Consider the following 18102-nt stretch of genomic DNA (forward strand, 5'->3'; position numbering starts at 1 on the left):
CGCAGACGGAGGATTAGCCTATTGAGCTGCGGCGCCGACTCACCCCAAATCTTATAAGCACAATATTCAATCTAAAGGACAGTATAGTTGACCCTCTGTATCCACGGTGCTACTTCAGTGGATTCCACAGATGGAAAGGATTAAAAAAGCAATTTCTGGGCTGGCACCGCAGCTCAATAGGCTAATCCTCCATCTGCGGCGCCCGCACACCGGGTTCTAGTCCTGGTCGGGGCGCCGGATTCTGTCCCGGTTGCCCCTCTTCCAGGCCAGCTCTCTGCTGTGGCCAGGGAGTGCAGTGGAGGATGGCCTAAGTACTTGGGCCCTGCACCCCATGGGAGACCAGGATAAGTACCTGGCTCCTGCCATCGGATCAGCGCGGTGCGCCGGCCGCAGTGTGCCATCTGCAGCGGCCATTGGAGGGTGAACCAATGGCCAAGGAAGACCTTTCTCTCTCTCTCTCTCTCTCTCTCTCTCTCTCTCTCTCTCTCTCGCTGTCCACTCTGCCTGTCAAAAAATAAACAAAATAAAAAAAAAAAAAAGCAATTTCTGGGGCAGGCACTGTGGCTCATTTGGTTAATCCACCACCTGCGGTGTCAGCATCCCATATAGGCGCCGGGTTCTAGTCCCGGTTACTCCTCTTCCAGTCCAGCTCTCTGCTGTGGCCTAGGATAGAGGTGGAGGATGGCCCAAGGACTTGGGCCCCTGCACCCGCGCAAGAGACCGGGAGGAAGCACCTGACTACTGGCTTCGGATCAGCGTAGCTCCGGCCATAGCAGCCGTTTTGGGGGTGAACCAATGGAAGAAAGACCCTTCTCTCTGTCTGTCTCTCTCACTGCTAACTCTATCTGTCAAATTAAGAAAAAAAAAAAAAAAACAACAACAAAAAAGTAATTTCTGGGGTCGGCGCTGTGGCACAATGGATAAAGTCGCCGCATGCAGTGCCAGCCTTCCATATGGGCACCAGTTCAAGTCCTGGCTGCCCCTCTTCCAATCCAGTTCTCTGCTATGGCCTGGGAAAGCAGTAGAGGATGGCCCAAGTCCTTGGGCCCCTGAACCCATGTGGGAGACTCAGAGGAAGGTCCAGGCTCCTGGCTTCAGATCAGCTCAGCTCTGGCTGTTGTGGCCATCGGGGAGTGAACCAGTGGATGGAAGATTTCTCTCTCTGTGTCTCTGCCTCTTCCTCTCTGAAACTCTCTGCCTTTCAAATAAATACATAAATCTTAAAAAAAAAAAAAAGTAATTTCTGGGACTGGTGCTGTGGTGCAGCAAGATAAAACCCTGGCCTGCAATGCTGGCATCCCATATGGTACTGGTTCAAGCACCAGCTGTTCCACTTCCAATCTAGCTTCCTGCTAATTAATGCACATGGAAAAGCAGTGGAAAATGGCCCAAATCCTTGGTCCCCTGAACCCACATGGGAGACCTGGAAGAAGCTCCTGGCTCCTGGCTTTGGACTGGTTCAGCTCTGGACATTGTGGCCATTTGGGGAGTGAACCAGCAGATGGAAGATCTCTCTGTCTCTACCTCTCTCTGTACTTTTTCAAGTAAATAAAATAAATATTAAAACAAATAATTTCCAGAAAAATCCTAAAAGTAAAAACTTGTATGGGAGCAAGGGACAAGCATATAGCTGAAGTAGACAGCAGAGCTGCTGAGGGGTGGCAGCTTTTGACTTCAGTGATGCTGGGTAGCTGGCTGGAATGACCAATAGCAGTATGACCAATGCCTTAGCCAGCATAATTTGTCAGTGCAAAGCGGGGTTTGGGTCCACAGAGAAGATCCTGAACACTAATGGCAAGCAGTACTTGTGTGTGCAGTATTCTCAGAAGTTCCCATAAGGACTCTTCTGTGAGTCTGAAGGGAAAAAACACCATGAATATGATTTTCAAATTTTTTCCCTTGCCATCAGCAGTGTGGCAAATTCATCATGGCTAAGTTATCAAAGTCATGAATAACAACTGGCATTCTGAATTGGTTTCTACTGTGACCTCTGCCAGGAAGTTCTGGCAGATATCAGGTTTGTCAAGAATACCGGGAGACACCTATGTCACTCACCATAATTGTGAAAAAGCTAGAGGCCTTAGAAAATACATCTGCCAGAAATGTCATGCCATCATTTACAAGTAATAGCCTCTAAAAATCACGAAAGATCCCCACCAAGACCATTTCAATTGTGTATGGGAAGGAGCTCATTGCTGATATCTCAGGGTGGGATAGGAACTACAGAGCTGATTATACCATGATAATATGGGAGTCTCCATTTGTGGCCCTTGCCTCTGGCCTATTGAAGGGCACATGGTAAATGCCATGGGAAAGCAGTAGTGTGTGGAATATTTTGTCAGGTAGGAAAAACCATTTCTTTAACATTGCCATGAGAGGAAGGGCCTGACGTATTGTGAAAGCCACTACATAAAACCAGCTATTTATTAATATTGTTTCCATTGCAACCACATTATGGCAGGTGCCATGGTTTCTGCTCTTAACAAGGCCTGGTATGTTAACTACTTGGGCAGTTCTGCCTGCAACACTAAATTAACACTCAAGAATAAATTTGTAGAGTCTGATATGCAATCATTAGAATTGGAGCAAGACCTATGAAACTAGCTGAGACCTTAGGTAGTTAATAACTTCCTCTATTTTATTTTTTTCTCTTGTATGTAAAGATAATAGAGTAAGAGCATTTCTTGACTTTATTAACCTTTATTCAGAACTACTTGCTAATTTTTTTGTTACATGGAATAGTTATGCTTAGTTTTTTAGTTCTACTTGTAAACTTCCTTTGTATAAACTGTTAACACAGGGGCCAGCACTGTGGGGCAGTGGGTTAAAGCCTCAGCCTGCAGCACAGGCATCCCATATGGGCGCTGGTTTTGAAGCCCGGCTGCTCTTCTTCCGATCCAGCTCTCTGCTATGGCCTGGGAAAACAGCAGAGGATGGCTCAAGTCCTTGGGCCCCTGTACCCACGTGGGAGGCCTGGAAGGAGCTCCTGGCTTGGATCAGCTCAGCTCTGGCGATTGCGGTCATTTGGGGAGTGAACCAGCGGAACGGAAGACCTCTCTCTCTTTGGCTCTACCTCTCTCTGTAACTCTTTCAAATAAATAAAAAAATTCTTTAAGAAAAAAAAAGTTAACTCAGTAGTTATAGCTACCTAATAGGATGTTTTTAAGTATTTATGAAAAATATTTCTATCAAATAACGGAAAATACAGCATAATTTATAATACAGGGACAATTTTCTAGTATATTATAACAATTATGATTGTAAGCTTTATGTTTAACAAGCAGCCCTGGAATAGGACATGAAAACAAGTCTCATGTAGCTTCCAATACATCACTTTTAAAAAGTGAATGCAGGGCCGACGCTGCAGCTCAATAGGCTAATCCTCTGCCTGCGACGCCGGCACACTGGGTTCTAGTCTTGGTCGGGGCGCCGGATTCTGTCCCGGTTGCCCCTCTTCCAGGCCAGCTCTCTGCTGTGGCCAGGGAGTGCAGTGGAGGATGGCCCAAGTCCTTGGGCCCTGTACCCCATGGGAGACCAGGAGAAGCACCTGGCTCCTGGCTTCGGATCAGCGCGGTGCACAGGCCACAGCGCGCCGGCCACAGCGGCCATTGGGGAGTGAACCAACGGAAAAAGGAAGACCTTTTTCTCTGTCTCTCTCTCTCACTGTCCACTCTGCCTGTCAAAAAAATCAATCAATCAATCAATAAAAAAGTGAATGTGGGGCAGGTGTTATGGTTCAGCAATTTAAGACACCGCTTTGGATGCCTGCAACCCCTATTGGAGAACCAGTTCAAGCCCCATAGCTCCATTTACAATCCACCTTCCTGCTAATGCTCTGGGTAGAAACAAATGGAGTTCCTGGCTCTTGGCTTCACCCCAACCCAATCCCAGCTCCTGTGAGCATTTGGGGAAAGAAACAATGGATGGATAACTTCTCTGTCTTTCCCTGTCACCCTGCCTTTCAAATAAAAATGATTTTTTTTTTTTTGACAGGCAGAGTGGACAGTATGAGAGACAGAGACAGAGAGAAAGGTCTTCCTTTTCCGTTGGTTCACTCCCAAAATGGCTACAATGGCCAGAGTTGGGCTGATCAGGAGCCAGGAGCCTCCTCTGAGTCTCCCATGTTATTGTAGGGGCCCAAGGACTTGGGGCATCTTCCACTGCTCTCCCAGGCCACAGCAGAGAACTGGAGCAGCCAGGACCCAAACTTGTGCCCATAGGGGATGCTAGCAAGATAGACTTCTAAGGGGAAAATTACTGATTTTTTCCAAAAATTGCTAAAATATTTTTTCCATAAACAAAATTCAAGATGCTACCACTCTGCCACCAAAATACTTGTATACCGATATCTTTAAAAATTTCTGTGCAAGGGGCTGGGACTGTAGTGTAGTAGGCTAAGCTTCCACCTATGGCGCTGGCATCCCATATAGGTGCTGGTTCGTATCCCAGCTGCTCTTCTGATTGAGCTCTCTGCAATGGCCTGGGAAAGCAGTGGAAGACGGCCCAAGTGCTTGGGCCCTAGCACCCATGTGGGAGACCAGGAAGAAGCTCCTGGTTTCGGATTGGCTCAGCTTTAGCTGTTGTGGCTATCTGGGGAATGAACCAGTGGATGGAAGACCTTTCTCCCTGTCTCTCCCTCTCTCTGTAACTCTACCTCTCAAAAAAAAAAAAAAAAAAAAAAAAAAAAAAAAAAATTTTTTTTTCAATTCACTGTGGAATCAATTCACTATTTGGAATCAATTCACTATTGTTTTCAGGTAACTTATAACCAATTATTATTATTATTATTATTATTTTGACAGGCAGAGTGGACAGTGAGAGAGAGACAGAGAGAAAGGTCTTCCTTTGCCATTGGTTCACCCTCCAACGGCTGCCGCGCTGCGGCCGGCGCACCGCGCTCATCTGATGGCAGGAGCCAGGTGCTTCTCCTGGTCTCCCATGGGGTGCAGGGCCCAAGCACTTGGGCCATCCTCCACTGCACTCCCTGGCCACAGCAGAGAGCTGGCCTGGAAGAGGGGCAACCGAGACAGAATCCGGCGCCCCGACCGGGACTAGAACCCGGTGTGCCGGCACTGCAAGGCAGAGGATTACCCTAGTGAGCCGCGGCGCCGGCCAATTATTATTATTTTTAAAAGATTTATTTATTTATTTGAAAGTCAGAGTTACACAGAGAGAGGAGAGGCAGAGAGAGAGAGAGAGAGAGAAAGAGAGAGAGAGAGAAAGAGGGAGGGAGGCAGGGAGGGAGAAGTCTTCCATCCGATGGTTCACTCCCCAGATGGCTGCAACGGCCGGAGCTGCGCCTATCTGAAGCCAGGAGCCAGGAGCTTCTTCCAGGTCTCCCACGTGGGGACAGGGGCCCAAGGACTTGGGCCATCTTCTACTGCTTTCCCAGGCCATAGCAGAGAGCTGGATTGGAAGAGGAGCAGCCGGGGCTAGAACAAGCGCCCATATGGGATGCCAGCGCTTCAGGCCAGGGTGTTGTTAACCTGCTGCGCCACAGCACTGGCGCTAACCAATTATTTTTTGTATTCTTTTAAGTTAAAAGAATTACCAGGGGTGGATGCCTTGGTGCAGTGGGATGGGCTACCACTTGGGACTCCTGCAACCCATACATGCGATTATCTGAGACTGAGTCCCGCCTGCCCTCATCCAGTTTCCTGGTGGTATACACCAAGAGGTGATAGATGATGGCTTGGGTACCTAGGTCTCTGCCACTAAGCTAGTAGACTCTTAGTGCAGTTCCTGGGATGATCAAGTCCTGGCTTCACTTTTGATTCGAGCCTCCTGCTAATCCACACCCTGGGAAGCAGCAGGTGATAACTCAAGTGGTTGAGAACCTGCCACCCGTATGGGAGACCTGGTTGGAGTTCATGGCTCCGGCTTTAGTGTGGCTCAGCTCCAGTTGTTTCAGGCATTGGAGGAGTGAAGCAGAGGATGAGAGATCTCTCGCTGTGTCCTTCTCTCTCCCCTTCAAATTAATTTAAAAAAATTTCCTCCCAGTTTTAAATGGAATAGAAGACAAGCTTGTTCTAATTCATAATATTTTTTCATTAAGTTTACCCTGCTGCCATAAGACTCAGGACCATTTAAAGTCCTACAGGGTAATTTAAAATACTTCATTTTCTTACCAAATTTATTAAAAAAAATTTTTTTTTACGATTTATTTATTGGGGGCCAGAACCGTGATGCAGTAAGTTAATCCTCCGCCAGCAGTGTAAGTATCCTACATGGGTGCCCGTTCTAGTCCCAACTGCTCCTTTTCCAAGCCAGCTCTCTGCTGTGGCCTGGGAAAGCAGCAGAAGATGGCCCAAGTCCTTGGGCCCTTGCACCTACATGGGAGACCCGGAAGAAGCTCTTGGATCTGGCTTCGGATCTGCTCAGCTCAGGACGTTGAGGCCATTTGGGGAGTGAACTAACGAACGTAATACCTTTCTCTCTGTCTCTCCCTTTCACTGTCTGTAACTCTACCTCTCAAATATTAATTTATTTGAAAGAGTACAGAGAGAGGTTTTCCATCCACTGGTTCACTCCCCAAATGACTGCAATGACGAGCCAGGAGCCAGGAGCTTCCTCCGGGTCTCCCACGTGGGTACAGGGTCCCAAGCACCTGGGCCATTTTCTACTGTTCTTTCAGGCCAAAGGAAAGGGCAGGATCAGAAATGGAACAGCCAGGTCTCAAACTGGCACCCATATGGGATGCTGACGTGGCAGGTGGCGGCTTTACAGGCAATGCCACAGCACTGGCCCTCTTACCAAATTTCTAAGTATTCTTTTTTGTAAGCCTGATGTAACTGGCAAAAAAATAGGACAAGTAAAATATTCCTTGGATCATGTTCAAAGTCTATTAACATTGTGCCTAAAATAATAGGTCATTCTACTTCATCTATTTGCCAAAATAACCATTTCTAAGTTAAGGACATTCTGAGGTAGGCTTATAGCATTCTTTTATTTCTTTTTAAGACTGTAAGCTCAATAGCAGGAAACTATATAGATGACTATATTTTTTAGATAGCAACCATTTCTGCATACTATTGGTATTTAATATTTATTAATTTTTAAAAAAGCAAAGTTTGAATTCATCACACACAGAGCTCTGAATCCACATGAAGTAAGTGTGTAAGCACACACTAATGTAGCCTCCCACTATTTTGCAAGCCTTGAGTCTATTTCTATGGCATGCTTGATTACACACTGCTGGCCCCACATCTTGTTCTAGTACCATGTAGTTAGGCCTACGATGGTTGTGTTAGTACTGAACATGCACATACTTTTTTCCCCTTTGTCATTATTCCCTAAATAATACAGTATAACAACTACTTGTATATCATTTATCTAGAGATGATTTAAAGTATACAGGAAGATGTTTCATGAAATATATAATTATATATATTCATGAAATATATAATGTATAATTTTATTTTTCATTAAATATTTATTTATGTGAAAGGCAGGTATGGGGGGCAGGGAGAGATATCTTCCATTAGCTGGTTCCCTCCCCAAATGGCCACAACAGATGGGACTGGGCCAGGCCAGAGCCAGGAGCCAGGAGCTTCTTCTGGGCCTCCCATGTGTGTAGCAGGGGCTGAGCATACTCAGATTTTGCTATCCTCAAGGTATCTTGGAACCAATCCCTCTCAGATCCCAAAGGATAACTATAATATTGAGTTGGGTAATAGGGGAAGGGAAAGAAGATATAAGTTATAGAAGAAAACTATAGACCACTGGGGCTGGTATCCTCCTATGATGAGAGTATCCCATATGAGCACTGGTATGAGCTGCAGCTGCTCCATTCGGATCCAGCTCTTAACTAATACACCTGAGAAAGTAGCAGAAGCTGGCCTGATCACTTGGGGCCTTGCCACCCACATGGGAGACCCAGATGGAGTTCTGGGATCCTAGTTTTGGCCTGGTCCAGTCTGGCCAATGCTGCCATTTGAGGATTGAGCTAACAAATGGAAGATCTGTGTCTCCTTCTCTATAACTCTGCATTTCAAATAAATAAATAAATCTTTAAAAAAGGACTATTTACAGAAAGGATTAATGTTATTTTATAAAATAGCATCATTATCAGAACAAAATATAAACCTTTCTTAAAAAAAAAGATAAAGGCAGACAGTGATAATTGCAGCCATGTAGAATTTGTCACAACAGATCAGATTCCCCCAATAACTTGACCTATTTCTTTTCTTTCTTTTTTTTTTAAAAAATTTTTAATTAGCTTTTGCCTTTAACAGAGCCAGCTCGCCTTAAATGGCTGGACATATAACTGGTCAGAAAGAAATATAGACTTTCTAGATATTTAAATGCCTTCTAAAGTGCCAAATTTTCAAATTCAAGTGACAAGGTTTTCCAAATGATTAGACGTAAGTCAGATAGTCACTGATGCAAATTATCATTAACAAAGTCTTACTAAATCTGCTTTAAGGGTCCAATTACTACTTTGTTATAAGCAAGGCTATTCTATATTCACAAATGGATGGACCTTCCTTTAGTCTAGCAGAGAGTTTCCTGAACCATAAAATTTAATAAAAACTACTGATATTTCAGAAAGACAGCAACATTTTACTTCTTAATGCTCTCTTCCTTATTAAGGCTGAAAATTTACAGCTAAAAGCAGACTGTCAGCCTATATGTGACTGGTTAACATGTATATTTGTCTTCCATATTTCTGACACCAAGCAAAGTATGTTAATCATTTTTCCTCACCAAAACACAAACTTTAGATGGTTTTTAAAAAAATTAATTTATTTGAAAGTCAGAGTTACAAAGAGAGATGGAGAGTCAGAGACAGAGAGATCTTCCGTACACTGGTTCACTACCCAATTAGCTGCAACAGCCTGGTCTGGGCCCAGCTGAAGCCAGGAGACAGGAGTTTCCTCCAGGTCTCCCATGTGGGTACAGGGGCCGAGGCACTTGGGCCATCTTCTGCTGCTTTTCCCAGGCCATTTGCAAGGAGCTGGATTGGAAATGGAGCAGCTGGGACTAAAGCTGGCACTCACATGGGATGCTGACACTGCAGGTGACGGCTTTACCCACTACACCACAACACTGGGCCTCTAGACAGGGGTTTTATTTGGTTCACTACTCTTCTAGTCCCAATAACTAGAAACATCTGAAACAAAAAACAATTATTTGCTGAATAAATAAATGGATTTCAGTTGAGTTTATTAAAACTATTCTAGGAGGGAGTGTTTGGCTTAGCAGTTTAGATTCCAGTTAGCATACCTGCATCCCATACTGAGTACCTGGGTTTGATTCCTGACTCTGGATTCTGATTCCAGCTTCCCACTAATGCAGACCCCGGGAGGCAGCAGTGCTAAAATAATCGTGTTCCTAATACCCATAATGGGAGATCTGGATTTCTGCTCCAAGCCCTCCACTGAATGCATTTTTTAAAAAAAGCTTACTTGAGGCTGGCGCCATGGCTCACTTGGCTAATCCTCCGCCTGCAGCGCCGGCACCCCAGGTTCTAGTCCCGGTTGGGATACCAGATTCTGTCCTGGATGCTCCTCTTTCAGTCCAGCTCTCTGCTGTGGCCTGGGAAGGCAGTGGAGGATGGCCCAAGTGCTCATGCCCTGCACCCACATGGGAGACTAGGAGGAAGCACCTGGCTCCTGGCTTCGGATCGGCGCAGCACGCCAGCCGTAGCAGCCATTTGTGGGGGTGAACCAATGGAAAGGAAAAAAAAAAAAAAGGCTTACTTGAAAGGCAAAGTGACATAGACAAAGAGGGGAGGGTGAGGGGGAGATATACAAAGTTAAGAGATTTTCCAGCTGATTTACTCTCCAAATGCCTACAACAGCTGGGGCTGCACCTAGCTGAAGCCATTCAGAAACTCCATTGGGGTCTCCCTTGTGGGTGGCAGGGACCTAAGTACTTCAGTCATTGCTGTATCCAAGGTGCAACAGTAACAAGCTGGATCAGAAACAGAATAGCTGGGACTGGAACCAGCATTTGGATATGGGATGTGGATGTCCCTGCTGCACCACAATGCCCACCTCTCATTGTGGATACGTGAGGAGTGAACCAGTGGATGGGAGCCCCTCTCTGTCTCTCTGCTTCTCAAATAAAATTCTAGTTCAGGACTCTTAAGAAGATAGTAAGTTCTGTTTTCATTCCTTTCATAGGAGAGTTTCTCCTCCCAAAATCCCATAGGACTTCAGAGTTGAGGATGACAACTGAGTGTAGACTTGCAGCAGCCAGGGCTCCCTATATATATCTAGCATCTCCCAACATGTGAGTTTTTGTGCACTACTAAATGGAACATTCTCTTAATAGACACAAGGTATATGGTGGTTTCAACATCAAGCTAAGGACTCAGATCTCTTACCTATTCTTGTTAAACTGGATTGCAAAGTCTGTCATATGCTGCAGAGCTTTATTGGTGAAGTTCATTTCCATATAGATGTGCCCTTGGCGGTGAGTAAATGTTCCTGAAATCTCCAACCCTTTAGCCTTTACTGCAGGTAGCCAGACCTGAAAGACAGTATTGAAACCCAGAAGAACCAGGTAAGACCTAAAGATAAAAAATTAAGATTCTTACTTCCTCAGCAGTTATGGTAATCTCTCTCTGCATGTATCAACTCAATGCCAAAGGCTGTGGATGAAGTTGTATTTGCTAAATTTTGAGATCATTTTCAGTTACGTAAGAACAAAAAAAACCCTCTATGGGTAACCCTGGCTTAGGTTCAACTCTGTCACTTTACTGCTTTTGAGTACTGCTACCAAAAATAAATGGAAGAAAAAGAAATTCCAATAAGTATAATGTGTTTTTACTTTAGTTTTAGTAGAAAGTTTAAAGGGAAGAAACTGATTCATTTAATGAAAACAGCAGTCCTGTGATCTTTAAAGATTTTCATCATGACCAAAGCCATTACTAGTAACCTCTTTAAGGGCAAGGCTCATGTCTCTGACTCTTGCTACAGTTTCTAGTAAATATTCAAGTGCTGCTCAAATAATCTAATGCCTAGTCTCTCTAATTGATTCATTACCCATCCCTCACCTCAGACACATGACCTTTCTGGCCTGTACAGTTTTAAAAATGCCAACAGATTTTAAAAGTCATTAAATTCATAAGTAATCCTGACCATGTAACACAGGATACCCAAGAGTCTGTGGATGGTGAACAATCATATACTCAGCCACACTTTAAAAAAAAGGGGGGGGGGGAGAAAAATCAAACAATCACAAAATGCTCTTTTGGGGTCCAGTGTCATGTTGTAGAGTAGGTTAAGCCACTGCCTGCAATGGCAACATCCCATGTGGGCACTGATTCAAGTCTCGGCTGTTCCACTTCCAGTCCAACATCCTGTTAATGGCATGGGAAAAGAGAAGATAGCCCAAGTGCTTGGGCTCCTGCCATCCATGTGGGAGACCTAGAAGAAGCTCCTAGCTCCTGGCTCTGGCCTGGCCCAGCACTGACTATTGAGGCCATTTGGGGAGTGAACTAGTGGACAGAAGAATCTGGCCCCTCTAACTCTCACTTTCAAAGATATAAATAAATTTTAAGATACTTTTTTCTTTTGAAAGAACATATGAGAAAGTTAATAGTGGCTATATAGGGAGAAGTGGGAGCAGGGGACAATTTAATTTCTCATCATATATTTTTTTTTTTTTAATTTCACCCCTTTATTTAGCAATTTTTTCTAGAACTCAGCAACTCTAGCAAGTGAGATTACATCTACATTACCTGTGAGAGCTTGTGCTCTTCTTTTTTTTAAATTTTTTTTTGGACAGGCAGAGTGGACAGTGACAGAGACACAGAGAAAGGTCTTCCTTTGCCGTTGGTTCACCCTCCAATGGCTGCCGCGGCCAGCACGCTGCAGCCGGCGCACCGCGCTGATCCAATGGCAGGAGCCAGGTGCTTCTCCTGGTCTCCCATGGGGTGCAGGGCCCAAGCACTTGGGCCATCCTCCACTGCCTTCCCTGGCCACAGTAGAGAGCTGGCCTGGAAGAGGGGCAACTGGGACAGCATCCAGCGCCCTGACCAGGACTAGAACCCGGTGTGCCGGCACCACAAGGCGGAGGATTAGCCTGTTGAGCCACGGTGCCGGCCTCATATATTTCTATATTACTTAAATTGGTCATCTGTTTGTATTACTTTTATGTTCGTAAATGAGCACATCAGATAATCTGTTAATGAATGACCTAAAGTGTGTGTAATAATATTTGACACAGTAAAACCTACACAAGGTACTGAGTTGTACCAATACATTATGGCTTAATTTTGAATCATATTTTTGGTTATCCTTTGCAATGGATAATCTGCTTTACAGAGTTATGACTCTTGGAATAGACAACTGCTTTACAGCAGGAATTCTACACAAGCAGTCAGAAGAAAACATACAGAATTCAGAAAGCAACCAGGCATGTGGTCTTCAGAAAGGCAAGAGTATATTAAGTGAAGCCCAGCCTAGCTGGATGGAACTGTTCCCAAGGGCTTACGTGAGATTCATTTGCATGGAGTTTCCCTTTTTGAATTTTTTGTTTTTAAAGAGTTATTTATTTACTTGAGAGGCAGAAAGTTAAAGACAGAGAAAGGGAGAGACCGAGAGAGGTCTTTCATCTGCTGGTTCACTCCCCAAATGGCTGCAATGGCTGGAGGTAGGCCAATCCGAAGCCTGGAGCCAGGAGCCTCCTCAGGGTCTTACAAGTGGGTGCAAGGGTCAAGCACTAGGGCCATCTTCTAATGCTTTCCCAGTAAAATTAGGAGGCAAATTTTCCCAAACTAGGAGGGAGATAGATCAGAAGTAGAGCAGCTGGCAATCAAACCAGCACCCATATGGGATGGCAGCGCAGCAGGTGGAGGCTTAACCTACCATGCCACAGCACCAGCCCCCGCCCCCTTTTGAATTTTCATCTCAGCAACATCAAGCAAGGCTGAGACTGGAAGAACCCTAACAACATGAACCAAAATCAGAACTCTGACAGGTACACTAAAATACTGAAAACCAAACTGGAGCAATGTACTCTAGAATCCATATTTAATACCAGTGGAAAAAGAGGAATGGAAGGAATGAGAAGTAAAAATGTGAATTTTTCTCTATTGTATTCTGTCCCCAATCTGGGTACACTGTACACCAGATTCTCACTAGATTGACTGCAATGTTGACAATCTAGACAATACTTCTAAACATGAGAATAAAAGTCAAACATTTCTAATTTTCTTCAAGTTTAATTATAAAAATGTTTAACAAGGCTGCTAATGGTGATTCTTATTGCTTAGTTTGAAGCTACTTTTCATCTTCCTTTTAAATCCTTCAGAGCAAGGCTCCGAACCCTAGACTTAGTATCAGTGAAAGTAAAATAAACGTTAGAAATGAGGAAAAGTGGCCGGCGCCGTGGCTCAATAGGCTAATCCTCCACCTAGCGGCGCCGGCACACGGGGTTCTAGTCCCAATTGGGGCGCCGGATTCTGTCCTGGTTGCCCCTCTTCCAGGCTAGCTCTCTGCTGTGGTCCGGGAAGGCAGTGGAGGATGGCCCAAGTGCTTGGGCCCTGTACCCGTGGGAGATCAGGAGAAGCACCTGGCTCCTGCCTTCGGATCAATGAGGTGCGCCAGCCGCAGCGCGCCAGCTGTGGCGGCCATTGGAGGGTGAACCAACGGCAAAAAGGAAGACCTTTCTCTCTGTGTCTTTCTCTCTCACTATCCACTCTGCCTGTCAAAAAAAAAAAAAAAAAAAAGAAGAAGAAGAAGAAGAAGAAATTTGGGTACTACCCCTTAAATAGAGTTTTGCCATGTTAACTCTACTTACAGCCTTAGGAGCCACATATCCACCAGGTGCCATGCCTATCCCTGTGGAGAGTTCAAACAGGTCATTCAGACCACTGCTGACCACAGCAGGAGTAGGTGAAGGAGCAAAGGTTGCAGGCACTGATGAGGGGATGAAAGATTGTCCCACCTGTAGGAAAAAAAGGAAGGGAGTAACCAGGAAGAACAGATTAATAATCCCTAATATCATGCAACATATTTTAACAGTACCAATAAACCAATAACACTATAATTTTAAGTCTTAGGAACTGAATTAGAATCTTCTATGTCTTTTTAATCATCACAATTTTTTATCACTGTAAGATACACATACACTCTAGAAGCTTCATCAACAGAGTACTCAGTAGGACACAGGAACAGTGATCCAAGACTTTGCCTATTTGTTTCCAATTTTAGCTTCCATGATTCTGTGCCAAAGGCCTACAGATACTCTAACAAACGGGGAGTTTGTTTCTACAGAAAGAAGGAGAAGCATCCGACTTAAGCAATTCCATTTGCAACTGGATTCAGCCAAGTCTCTGTTTAGACATAAGTATCTAGTGGGAGGCTCTTCTGGGGGAGATGATATTCACATCCCCCAAACTAACTCACAGTGAGGAGAGTCTCACTCTAAGTCAGCTGAGTCAAGTTCTTCCTTGATGACACCAAGCATTCTCCAGTCAAGATGGGAGGTTCCATTTCCTTTAGGTCTTTAATGTCAGAAAGAAAGATCTCTATAGGCAGCAGAACGTCAGTCCCTAAAGATGTTCCTATACTACATGTAGTACCTGACCCCAAAGATTCTCAAGTAACCCTATCCTATTCTCTACTCCTCACATACTGCTACAGAGGTTCTGGTGTGCAGTGCTAGAGGGCAGCAGTGGCTGGTCTGATAATGTGTGCATTGGAAAGGCATCAAACGGGGGGGCAGTGCTTCCCATGGTGAAATAAATGGATGGCACTTACTGCCGGACTTCCTCCAATGCCCCCGCCAAGGTCACTGCCAAGCTGAAAGAGAGAAAGGAGAGAGAGGAGAGAGAGGTAGAGTTCATTTAGCTAAGTACTAGATGCCCATATAGAATCTGTAAATTGCTCTACCAAGTTGCTGGATATACATGCCATTCGACTTGTCTCCCCAAGCCTAAAGAAACTCTAGATTGTAAAGAAATATGTCTTAGGGGAACCAAGTAGTGGTAGTGATTTTGTGGGGAGTTCTGAGAAAACCTGGAAAGAAGATGGAGCTGGGACATCTCAGGGATGTTTCAGATCCAATCTTTCTACCAGGGTACATAGGCACAAACTCAAACAGGATTTAAAGAGACTGTATATTCAAAGAAGCTGTGTCCCCAGGCAGCAAAGTTTTGAATATTTTTTAAAGGAAATTTAAGGAGGAGTAAAAAGGAAAAGCAAAGAAAAACTAAAATATTCTTTGATCTATGACACTTGCTGCCCCACTGAGAAGGTGGTAACCAAACCAATATTTCAAACTTCAAAAATTACAGGTGGAACAAAAATGGTTTTAGAATTAAGAATGTTCCTAGGAAAGAAAATAGCTGGGATAGGAAGATATCCTACTTGGGGAGAAGGTGGAAAGATGCATGCAATGCTTCAAATATCTCTCACAGTCAATACTAATCTGGAGAAATGCTATGATTTATTTGGGTGGATCATTTTCAAGGATGATAAGCATTAAAGAACTAGACTAACTGAATTAGCTAGCTGATAGGAAAATAATCCCCCATGGTCTTAGTCTTGCCTTTTTTCTCAGGGCTCTAATAAATATATTTTACCCTAAAGTCAGTTTTCCATGACAAAAACATTAAAGAACTAAAGTTGAAAATAGCTAGCATGCAAGAAATGTAAACACACATATATACAACCACTGGTACTACTAAAAGCAAAAGCTACTTTCTTTTTTCTACAGTTGCACATTAGCTTTGCCTCTGTTTTTCACTGCATATCTAAAACACATCATTGAGTCACCAAATGACTTGAGGCCTTGTTGGCAAAAAATCTAAACATTTTCCTTGACTGCTTGTAGAAATTTGGAGACCACTGTGCTGTGTTTGCATCAAAATAACAAAATTGTATTGTATCTTCAAGATTTGGGAAAGAGGATTTACCTATCTTCTTTAAGAACAGGTGCTAATATGTAACTGGCAAAATCTAAAATTCAATCTACAGTAAAAAATAATGGAGCCTACAACAAAATTCCATCTCAACCACGATAGAAAACAATCCGGCAGGTGCTCCATCACTGGCACTGGTAAGCACGCTCTGCACTAAAATACAGAGCACTCCAAATCAGCATTTCCAGAACCTGATTCCTGAAGATTATCTCACGGGTGAACATGGGATGAAAGTCATATGTTCAAGTGAGTAAAAAGGTCACCCCAGCCAGAATCTGAAAAACTGGAAAGGTATGAAAGCAAATAGAAAAAATATCACATATCTGCTTTCTCCCTGGTTCTAGAATAGCACATCTGCAGCATGACATCTGAAAAGCATGAAATTCCTTTTATTCAAACACTGATATGACACTTACTGGATGCAATGCATTATGGAGGATATAAAGAAAAACCATGAGAAGACTACATAGATAGCTAAGAACCAGACTTTGCAAACTGGCAGGCGAAACACAACACGAGTGTGAAACTACACAGAACACACCAAAGCAAAAGAGGGAGGTTCTGAAAGGAAGAACCTCCTTCTGGTTGAGAGATAATGCAGAGAAGCTTCCAAGAAGAAACGGTGTGGGAGTACAATGGGAGGGATTATAAAGAGCAAAACTGGGGCAGGAGCATTTTTTCAAATATTCTGAACAAAGGCTGAAAAAGCATCAACAAAAGCATGATCAGGAAGACAGCAGTCCAGCTAAGAATGGAACACAGAGTATGTGTGTGTTTTAAATTATTCCAAGTAAGTGTGATTATGGGAGGCCTTTAATTTCCCTTTCATAAAAACCGGGAGGTTTCACAGACTAAGACTGGGGTGGGAGCGGTGAAGGGGGAGAGAAGGAAGTAAGGTACTCTAGAAAATGCTAATGCTTGAGTCTCACCCAGATACAGAAGCAGTGATTTGACTGTTCTGAAGTGTAGCCTGTGCACCAGCATTCTGAAAAGCTCTCCCCATTGATTCTAATATACAGCCATTTTGAAAATACTGCCTTAGGGGCCGGCACTGTAGTGAAGTAGGTTAATCCTCTGGCTGCACCACAGTATCCCATATAGGCACTGGTTCTAGTCATGGCTGCCCCTCTTCCAATCTAGCTCTCTGCTATGGCCTGGGAAAGCAGTAGAAGATGGCCCAAGTGCTTGGGTCCCTGCACCCATGTGGGAGACCAGAAAGAAGCTCCTGGCTCCTGATTGGCTCAGCTCCAGCCGTTGCAGGCATTTGAGGAGTGAACCAGTGGATGGAAGACCTTTCTCTCTGTCTCTCCCTCTGTCTATAACTCTACCTCTCAAATAAATCAACAAAATCTTAAAAAACAAACAAACAAAAAAAACACTGCCTTAGAAAATGAATTATTATTTGGAGTTGGATAAGACATCTCTGTTCAGAAATGGCTTTGGAGTTTATTTCTGAATAAAAAGGACATGAAAATTTGAGCAGAAAGAAAAATTATTTTCTCAGAAAGGAAAGGCTGAAAACAAAACCACAGAAGGGGCTCTACAAAATGCCTTATTTGTCCTGACTCTTTGACGTGGTTTGATGACTTTGTGACTTGCTGTTCCCCTCCTCCACTTTCCCTGTCTGCCCAGCCACACCATCCAAGCTTGAAAGAGAATTCTTTAAGGAACTGGTTGACATTCAATGGGGAGAAAGAAAAAACAAACACAAAAGGAAACAATAGCTTTATCAAATATGCTAAGTTCAATGAATGGCATTGTGTAAAGGTACTCACTGGTGATGTTTAAAACAAAAGAAATAAAGTCCCTTGATAGTTCTTACTTTCTGAAATTTCATTTTATCTTTGATTGTTATCTTGGTTAGACAAAGCTGACAGTTGTCTCCTCCTCATGCTGCTTGATTTTACTAAAAACCATGGAGAAATTGAAAAGCAATCCTGATACCCCTTTTCCATTAAGTGTATCAGATACAACTCAGCTAGAATCAAGAACTCTGATTTGACAGACACAGACCAAATTGTATCAGAGGCATGTAGCCAGCAATGTAAAGTTCATCTAATTATGCTATGCCCAGAGCAAAGGGAGTAGCCAATTTCAGTGCTTTCTAACTAGCAAGACTGTAGCTTATTCAAAGTTTATTCCACATCTTCCCTCTTATCTGAAAAGGATAACAAAGGAAGGTCTCCTCTTCCCTGAGAATGTGGCAAGGTAACAGCACAATAATG

The 18102-nt window shown here is 43.8% G+C and overlaps 1 protein-coding gene and 1 pseudogene across 15 annotated transcripts in view; one reads left to right on the top strand and one right to left on the bottom strand.

Moving 5' to 3' along the window:
* Positions 1–18102, bottom strand: part of AP2B1 (adaptor related protein complex 2 subunit beta 1) — a 153451-nt gene that overhangs the window by 48543 nt on the left and 86806 nt on the right. For 8 of the 15 annotated variants that reach the window (XM_008271129.5, XM_089317385.1, XM_008271132.5 and 5 more), the window contains 3 exons: positions 14715–14756; positions 13753–13899; positions 10331–10476 (listed from right to left, as the gene is read on the bottom strand). In XM_008271129.5, coding sequence (XP_008269351.1) covers positions 10331–10476; positions 13753–13899; positions 14715–14756 — 335 coding nt within the window. The remainder of the gene's footprint in view (positions 1–10330; positions 10477–13752; positions 13900–14714; positions 14757–18102) is intronic. The other 7 variants (XM_002719241.6, XM_089317387.1, XM_070061057.2 and 4 more) reach the window with 1 other exon arrangement.
* Positions 1612–2641, top strand: LOC108178537 (LIM and senescent cell antigen-like-containing domain protein 1 pseudogene; annotated as a pseudogene).

Source organism: Oryctolagus cuniculus, chromosome 17, assembly GCF_051225735.1.
Source record: "Oryctolagus cuniculus isolate XC-2025 breed Fujian yellow rabbit chromosome 17, ASM5122573v1, whole genome shotgun sequence".
In the NCBI taxonomy this organism is placed as follows: domain Eukaryota; kingdom Metazoa; phylum Chordata; class Mammalia; order Lagomorpha; family Leporidae; genus Oryctolagus; species Oryctolagus cuniculus.